Source organism: Bolinopsis microptera, chromosome 10 (assembly GCF_026151205.1).
Source record: "Bolinopsis microptera isolate Bmic1 chromosome 10, MBARI_Bmic_1.0, whole genome shotgun sequence".
NCBI classification, from domain to species: domain Eukaryota; kingdom Metazoa; phylum Ctenophora; class Tentaculata; order Lobata; family Bolinopsidae; genus Bolinopsis; species Bolinopsis microptera.
Window position 1 is genome coordinate 9,068,815 of NC_087081.1, and position 9,081 is coordinate 9,077,895.

General features: G+C 38.9%; 1 protein-coding gene across 3 annotated transcripts; it reads left to right on the forward strand.

Moving 5' to 3' along the window:
• The first annotated feature begins 2,134 nt into the window (after positions 1-2,134).
• LOC134822282 (uncharacterized) lies at positions 2,135-8,131 on the forward strand. Of its 3 annotated transcripts, none has more exons than XM_063833191.1 (5): positions 2,135-2,357; positions 6,955-7,077; positions 7,250-7,369; positions 7,629-7,698; positions 7,885-8,131. In XM_063833191.1, exons 1-5 carry the CDS (start codon positions 2,192-2,194, stop codon positions 7,997-7,999), a joined length of 594 nt encoding a protein of 197 aa, XP_063689261.1. In that variant the 5' UTR covers positions 2,135-2,191; the 3' UTR covers positions 8,000-8,131. The 3 variants fall into 3 exon arrangements, with proteins under 3 accessions (XP_063689261.1, XP_063689262.1, XP_063689263.1); XM_063833192.1 differs by having other exon boundaries at positions 7,888-8,131; XM_063833193.1 differs by having other exon boundaries at positions 7,253-7,369.
• Positions 8,132-9,081: the final 950 nt, after the last annotated feature.

Below are 9,081 nucleotides of genomic sequence, written 5' to 3' on the forward strand. Positions count from 1 at the left end.
TTTGCACTTTGCCCCTCCTGTGAATCATCTGATCTTTAAACCATGCACAGTAAAAGTAAAACCTATTTCTTTAGGATGATGATTGACCATTGTTAATGATCAGGCCTGCAGCGCGCGCTACTTCGAAGCACTTGCCGGCTAACATTTCAAAAGTGATTAAGCACGCTCGATTTCTTTACTCGTTGTCATACGTTGTATGACCCGCCGCGCACGAAGTGCGCGGCTCCCCCTGTATCGTCAGGACGATAAAGGTGAAACGACCGTGGGGGTCGCAACGTGATACAATTTACTCGAGAATGGCGAAATTTGAGAAATTTAAATTAATGAATTGTATGACGTTTTTATTACTTGCTGTGAAGTCCGCAATGCCAATTAAATAAATACACAATTAAATAAATACACAATACTATGAGTATGTTATAAATATTCAATGATTGTTTTTTTACGAAAAAAAAAAATATTGACATTTCTTACATTTGACAATTAGGGCCAGAAAAGGGGCTGTTGATACTTTAATAGTATTAGTACATACTTTCCTGGAACAAATCAACCGTATTTTCATAAACACACCGCAAGAATTATAGGTCAATTGCTATAAGTATATCGTTGCTCCGACCTGGCGTCTAAAATCTTGGGCAGTATTTCTTGACATGCCAGTTCCAAACTAAGCCATTTTGTTTAAAGTCGGCACATATAATCAAGGCCAAGGTGCAAGGAAAAAAGAGGACCAGTCCAGTCATGAATTTACACGATTACAAATGTAGACCCTCTTCCATAGACCACGTGCTAGACTAATTAGAGGTGCAGGCACAGTGCACACGTACCCAATTTGATAATTGTATTAAGATTTAATTTAAAATAACTCATTATCTCAACGTCCGATCCCTGTAGATAAGAATTGACAAATGGGCAATTGAATTTAAATTAATGAATTGTATGACGTTTTTATTATTTGCTGTGAAGTCCGCAATGCCAATACACAATACTATGTTATAAATTATTCAATGATTGGCTTCTTTTACGAAAAGTAAATTTTTTTGGACATTTCTAACATTTGACAATTAGGGCCAGAAAAGGGGCCGTTGATACTTGAATAGTACATACTTTCCTGGAACAAATCAACCGTATTTTCATAGACACACCGCAAGAATTATAGGTTAATTGCTATATCGTTGCTCTGACCTGGCGTCTAAAATCCTGGGCAGTATTTCTTGAGTCTTGACATGCCAGTTCCAAACTAAGCCATTTTGTTTAAAGTCGGCACATATAATCAAGGCCAAGGTGCAAGGAGAAAAGAGGACCAGTCCAGTCATGAATTTACACGATTACAAATGTAGACCCTCTTCCATAGACCACGTGCTAGACTAATTAGAGGTGCAGGCACAGTGCAAACGTACCCAATTTGATAATTGTATTAAGATTTAATTTAAAATAACTCATTATCTCAACGTCCAATCCCTGTAGATAAGAATTGACAAATGGGCAATTACATTTAAATTAATGAATTGTATGACGTTTTTATTATTTGCTGTGAAGTCCGCAATGCCAATACACAATACTATGTTATAAATTATTCAATGATTGGCTTCTTTTACGAAAAGTAAATTTTTTTAGACATTTCTAACATTTGACAATTAGGGCCAGAAAAGGGGCCGTTGATACTTGAATAGTACATACTTTCCTGGAACAAATCAACCGTATTTTCATAAACACACCGCAAGAATTATAGGTTAATTGCTATATCGTTGCTCTGACCTGGCGTCTAAAATCCTGGGCAGTATTTCTTGAGTCTTGACATGCCAGTTCCAAACTAAGCCATTTTGTTTAAAGTCGGCACATATAATCAAGGCCAAGGTGCAAGGAGAAAAGAGGACCAGTCCAGTCATGAATTTACACGATTACAAATGTAGACCCTCTTCCATAGACCACGTGTGCTAGACTAATTAGAGGTGCAGGCACAGTGCACACATACCCAATTTGATAATTGTATTAAGATTTAATTTAAAACAACTCATTCGTCATTGTCTCAACGTCCGATCCCTGTAGATAAGAATTAACAAATGGGCGATAAGAGGTGAACAGGAGCGTGAAACCGCTATAAGTATAAAACAAAGCATCTGAATATTATTATTAGACGGATTTTAATTTTTGATCTTTATCAGAACGTAAATTTTAAGTCATTCCGATTGAAATGTTTGTTGGGCGGTCCCCAATTTCCGGCACCTCTTCGTGCATAAGTCCTTACGACCACAACCAACAGAGAGAGAAGGTGATGAGCTATGAAGCTGCATCATGTCACGACTCCAAGAACTCTCCTAGGACAATCCCGATACAGAGTCCCACCATATCTAACTCAGGTAAGAAGCAACGTCTCGAAATTGATTCATGTGGAACTAGTGACTACCTTACTCGGGATTATTATAACCGGGATAAAGTGGTGGGTTTTGGAAGATTCCGCCATATTTTTCCCGGTCAAAAATTTTACCAGTCATAAAAAAACCCGCCGACTCAGATTATGGGGTTCCAAGGGGGTGGTGATCATCATATTTTACCTGAAGTCTCATATGTGCTAGAGAAGACTTTTGAAGCAGTGGAAATCAGATTTCAGGGTGGACCGTGATTCTCACTTTTCTTGCCCATGAAGTGAGTAAACTGTGCCACTATTTCATGGTCCACGGTGGATTGATTACTGGAGCAGTTGAAGATGCAAAGCCAAGACGTTCCCCAATACCAAGCGGTGGGCAGGAAATTAAGCTCCGGCTGACCTTCAGAGCAGTAGCCCCATTAGCGGACAAAATGAAAGTCTTGTTAAGACAACAATACAACTTCGAATTTGACGGTCAGCAGCAGGGGGATATCAATAATGATAATGGAGGGGACATTAGCGATAATGAGAATGAGAATACGCTTTAATGAAGATTTGACTTATTATTGTTATAGATTTATTTTCCTTTAAATACTAGACGTGTCTTTTTTTCTATTTCTGAGTAATATCAGTAACTGTAAATTGAAATAACTTCTTTAACAAGTAACAAAAACAGAAATTTCGGTTGAAAATTTGTTGACCTCTGAAAAAAAAATTGAAAGGTCGGCCACCGGTAAATACATGACCGGGATAATTTGGCGGGTTTTGGGAAAGTCCGCCATATTTTTCCCGGTTATTAATTTTCCCAGTCATAAATTAACCCGCTATAATATTCCCGAGTAAGGTAGGTTATCAATTCATCTGATATATGCGAATATGCATCGCAAATTGAATCTTATGATGTCAGAGTTTTAACGGTTTTTCTTGGAAATGGAATCGAAAATCTTGACAAATATAGAATTATATATATCACGCACCCCGGCCCTCATTACTTGGAAATTTAGCAGACTTTCGCAGTTCACTATTAGTTCACTGTTTATGTTTTTCTTCCAGTTCCAGTCTCAGGTTTATTTGAATCAAAGGCTCACTGTAACGGCGGGTACAGTGTGAACAAAACCAAACTTCAGTGTTCAGGACATAATTTCCGATCTGAATTTCCATGCATGTTATTTTTGTCAGAATTTCATCTATTATTATTATTATAAAACAGGATCTTACCGACAAAAATGATTCTTAAAAATTCCTTAATGCGGTAAACTGTACCCTTGAAAAAGATTTTCCCAACATCTGTTGCATGCAGCTATATCTTTAATTTCGTTCAATTCATACAAGTTGTCCATTTGCAAACTTCTACTATTTAAATCACTTCTTAAAACCGATAACAAGTTCATTCTAGGTCTCCCCAATCTTCCAATGAATAAATTATCTGATTCAATAGCAAATGAGAGAGCCGTTTGGGCTGGGGTGTTCTCCATACTCCTGAGAATGTGTCCAAACATTTTCCACCGCTGGTGTTCAATACGCTTGGATAACTTTTCAACTTTGCACCTTTCATACAATGCTTTGTTGCTTATCATACCTTTAGGCCATTTGATGTTTAAAATGGACCTGAGGTGTCTACGATGGAGTGTGTCCATTTTCTCCATGGTTGCTTTCTTAGGACTCCAACTATTTGAGTTGTAAATCAATACAGATACAACTTGAGCATCGTATAACCTCAGCTTTCTTTCAAGGGATATTTTCTTACCAGACAGCCAAACTTTTTCAAAGTTCTTAAAAGCAATCTCAGCTAGGATTCTTCTTCTTTGAATGTCCTTCTCAGTACACAGTAAGGAACCTAGTGACTTGTTACTTCTCCATGGTTCGTTATTAGCTAATGGCTGACCGTTTGTATCTTTATCAGATTTTGTCGCTAGGTAGAAGGTACTGAATTCAGTTTTACTTTCATTTACTTGGAGGTTCCAGTCTTTGAGAATCTCCTTCACTGTAGGAAGGAAAATTCTCAGTTTCTCGATGTCCTCGTCAGCAAAGTCACAATCGTCTGAATATTCCCACTCAGTTGGAAAACCTAGTTCTGATACTGGTGGGTTTGGTCTCCCAGATACAGCTCTGAGGTGGTGTAAGGCTGCTGCAAGAATAAGTGTGAATAGCTTTCCAGATAAACTGTCACCTTGAAAGGCTCCGAGTAAACTTTCAAACTCTTCCGACAGTGAGGAGTTAACACGAACTCTAAGGAGAGTATTCGATAGAAGGTATTGAACTAAACGAATGTCGTCCTCCGAACAACCAGCATCTTTCAAAACATTGATGATAGTGTCCCTTTTCACGGTATCAAAAGCTCTACTCATATCAATACCCATTTTGCTAAATGTCCATTTCTTCCTCATTACAACAGATATGAGCATTCTCTGAGCCCACACAATGTCAGAGCAGCTCCTACCTCTCTTGTAAGCACTCTGCCATGGCATGGTGTAGTTGTCAATTCTACTCTCAACCCGTTTTAAGGCAATTTGAGTGAGCATCTTCCTCGATCCGTTTAACAGTGTAAGTGGTCTAAGGCTTGTGAGGGGACCCTTAGGTTTACCTGGCTTCTGTAGAGGAGTCACAATACCTTGTCCTATCGAACTTATGTATTTGTTCCCACTAAATGACTCGTTAATTGCCTCAGCATACTTCTCAAAAGTGATTGGATGGGCGTACTTTATCAGCTCATTCTGGAGATTATCTGGACCACTGGCACGGTTTGATTTGAGTTTACTTGCAGCAAGTTTAACTTCAACTGGTGTGATGGGGTTATCAAGTGGTTTTGGATCGCAGGTAAAAGGTTGCAGGCCAGCTTCAACTCCTTCTGTTAGTTGTTTTTCGAAGAAAGATTTCGCTGTGTTTGCTTTCCCTAAATCAGTACCAATAGGGTTGTTGTTGATATCATTGACCACTATGTTACCCGACTTTCTTATTCCAGCTAAAGATCTTGAAGCTTCAAACATCTTTCTAGCATCGTCAGTGTTATTTATTTCTTCCGCTAGAGCGTCAGCCTTCATGTTATTTATTTGCACAAGTCTCTTAGAAATGCTATTCTGAATCTTTCTAACTTCTCTCCTATCTCCACTAACATCACTACCATTTGGGGCTGATTTGATCTTCAGAGTCTGATCACGCTTTTTAGCAACTAATGAATCTACTGTTAGATCACTGGAGAAATTTTGTTTAGAGGATTTCCCTGGTATAGTTTCTTCAGCACACGCACGTATGTCACTAAAAAGTTCATTCATTTTCTCATTTGGGTCATCTGGATAAGTTTTACCCGATAATCTTTCAGCAATCGCACTTTGATATTTCTGTCTGAGTTCTTTATCAATGTAGAGAGTTGAACAGTCAAACTGAGTGCTATCTGATTTTTTGGTTTTGTGAATGAGAACATGATTTTTCAGCGTTAATCGAGTTACAACAGGTTTGTGATCAGATCGTAACTCAGCGCCTCCGTATGATCTGCTGTCCTTTATTAAAACCGTAGACCTCCTCCTGCAAAGCACATAGTCAAGTTGAGCGTATATAGGAGTATTTCTCTTAGTCCTGTGTTCACCAGTCCAAGTTAGTTTGTGCTTACTTGGATGATCAAACAAAGTATTGCATGCTGTTAGGTCTTCTTTAACCATCAATTCAAGCAAATGCTCCCCATTTTCATTTCTAGTCCCAATACCATGTCTACCTATCAAACCTTCCAGACCTAATTGTTCATCAACCCTAGTTCGTTTACCCAGCTTTGAGTTGAAATCTCCGCAGTGGAACATTTCCCATTTTGATGGAGTAGAGGATACATTGTGTAAATCTCTATAGAACTGAGACAGTTTGTCAGGGTGTTGTTGAGCACGAAGAGATGTGAGACCATAACTGTTGATGATTCTGAAATTCTTATTACTACCACCCTTGAGAGGAAAACAAAAATCAATATACCCAACTCTATCAGAGATCTGTTTGAAAGTTGTGATGAAAGGTTGCAGTTTAGGGCTAATAACAAATCCAATACCCCCATGACATTGTTCTTTCTGATCAAAAATTAACAGTCTGTAGTTGTTGTGAAGTATGATATCCACCTGATTAGTGCACTTAGTTTCTTGTAGTCCCACAATGTCCATACCGTACCTTTTGCAGTCATTACCCAGTAACTCCCTCTTCAAAAGTCGTTCAGACCGAGTTTTATCATTAACCGCAGTGTCTGGACTACCCAAGCCCCTAACATTCCAAGAACAAACAGCGAAAACAAATAGCACAGCACACAGTGTTGATCCCATCTTGATTTTGGGCGTAGACTCTCCAGCCATAGCTGTATGTGGGTCGTCACTCCTACATTCTACCTATTTCATCTGATTAATTTAATTGCAGTGATTTGTCATTTAGGATCTGACTTTGCCCCACAATACCGTCATACTCATACTTGAATAAACGTTATGCACAGCTGACATCAGCCAGCAAAACGCCCTATATTCTATAAATCCTTGACGATCAATTATTTTCGCCTTATCGAATAGGGCGGGGGGCAATATGCTAATAAATTTACCGCCCTCATTATAAAGTACGTGTCTCTTCAGAGAGGACGGTTTACAGGGGGAGTAGGAAGATAGAAAAAGGAGAGCGGGAAAGAAAAAGGGTCGCTGATATCAGAAAGAATGTGGATATGCTTAGGGAGAGGATACATCCAGAATTCATGAAGGGTGAGGTGGAATTGTGACTATATTCTTTTCTCCCTAAAATATTCGTATTATCTTGAAATTTAACCGACATTTATTTTGATGAGCCAATTTATTGAACCACATTAGACAATTTTGAGCAACAAAATATTGGGGAACGACCGGTCAGAAGTTATAATTTAATTTCTCGATTCAGGAGGCAGCTTCAAGTCGAAGCCAACAAGGTTGGATACCCTCAAAACAGCTATCTGCTATATCTGTTCACTCTCTAAAGAACTTCAAGGAGACAGATGGGAATGCAGATGTGTGCAGATGGGTAGGTGGATTCACTGAATACCTGCATACTTGCATACTTGCATACTTGCATACTTTCATACTTTCATACTTGAATACTTGCATTTGCCTCTTTTTTAATATCCATCGAATAGCATTCAATTGTTGATCCGCATAATTTATCCGCATAATTTATCCGCATAATTTATATGTCCTGTTTATTGATGATTCACCTGTTTGTGTCTTATTTCTTTGCGGAAATAAATTCCAATCTACAATAGTTAACAAACCACGTGCCTCAGGAATGGAACACAGACAGGTCACAGGAAGACCCGCTAGACAAGTTCAACCCCCTCCAAACTGTGCCAGCAGGTAGATAAGAACACTTTTAGGGTTTTTATTTTTAATATTTCAAATCTTTTTTAGCCTGTTTTCATAAGGTCCTGGCACTTGCCTAAGAACTGTTATCTGCACAATTGTACATTTGCTTTCTTGTTTTGTATACAACTACAAGTACTAGTATTTATAATTTTAAAATCTAAAAGACTATTCCATCAGTAGGACAACTCTACACAGCTACGAGAACCCCCACCACACCCACCACGTGACTAGTCACGTGACCAGTCCCAACCGGGGCTTCCCTCCCTCTCTATCATACGGACACTTTAATTGAGGCAACAGAATTTCGATAATTTTCGATTATGAGAACTATGTGTTTTGGCCTCAGTATTTGATTCTGGGACAGGTTTCTGAGATGATTGCATTGATAAATTATATCTGAAATTTCGGTAAAGTCCTGCTAAAATGTTTGTGTAGTCAGTGGTCGCATGTCTTTTCGAATTCGACAGACGCAACCCCATCGATGCCCATGCCCATTTGTCCTAAAGTTGAGGAATACATGGCTCTCAGACATGTTTTACACTGTTTCTTATTTCTAAATGACGTTGATAATTATGTTATGATTGATACTTTATGAATTCAAGTTAATTTCTCAAAACCGGGCACTTATTTCTAATATCTACGAAATTAAATTATCTCCATTTCCCTAACACTAATTACAGAATTACGGAGTAAACAAGGGGTGGGGCAGCAGTGGCGTAACGTTGCCTGTTGGCGCCCCCCTGCCGAAAAAAGCGCCCCCCTGTTGGCGCCCCCTCCCCTTTTGGTGCCCCTCCCTAAAATTGAACAAATTAGGTGATTTTAGAGAATACGCCGGTAAAATCTCTAAAAAAGTGTGTATCTAGAGCAAAACGCGCAGTTTTGCTAGTACCTTAGTTAAGTTTTCGAAATTGTCCCACATTCAAACGACGATTTGGCGCCCCCCTAAGACGGCGCCCCCCTGCACAGCGGGGTCAGCAGGGCCTTTCGTTACGCCACTGTGGGGCAGCCCCATCGATGCCCATTTTTCCAAAAGTTGAGGAATAAATGGCCTCTCTCTATACTTCTTATAATTTTTGTTCAAACAGAACAGAATGAAAAACAGTGGGTTTCGCGTTTTTGTTTCTCGTTAATCTAAACAAGTCTTACAAATTCACACATTATAAAATAAAATATGCGCTCTTTCTACTAGGTCTAGACTACTAGTGCCTACACCAATAAAACTTTGTGCTGATTACCTCTCTTAATGTTAAATATATATAAGGAACAGGTGTTAAATTTTACTGGTCGAAAGTCTCGACAAAATTCAGACAAGTTCAATTTGCTACCCCCTCAACAAGTCTTAAGACACTCTCGACAAGATCATCTGTTGCTAGA

Bases quoted from the DNA above. Each gene is read 5' to 3' on its own strand.
- LOC134822282 (XM_063833191.1), top strand. From the start codon at position 2,192: ATGTTTGTTGGGCGGTCCCCAATTTCCGGCACCTCTTCGTGCATAAGT. The intron at 2,358-6,954 runs GTAAGAAGCAAC...GTGTCTCTTCAG, and splicing joins TCCCACCATATCTAACTCAG to AGAGGACGGTTTACAGGGGG. The intron at 7,078-7,249 runs GTGAGGTGGAAT...TTCTCGATTCAG, and splicing joins ACATCCAGAATTCATGAAGG to GAGGCAGCTTCAAGTCGAAG.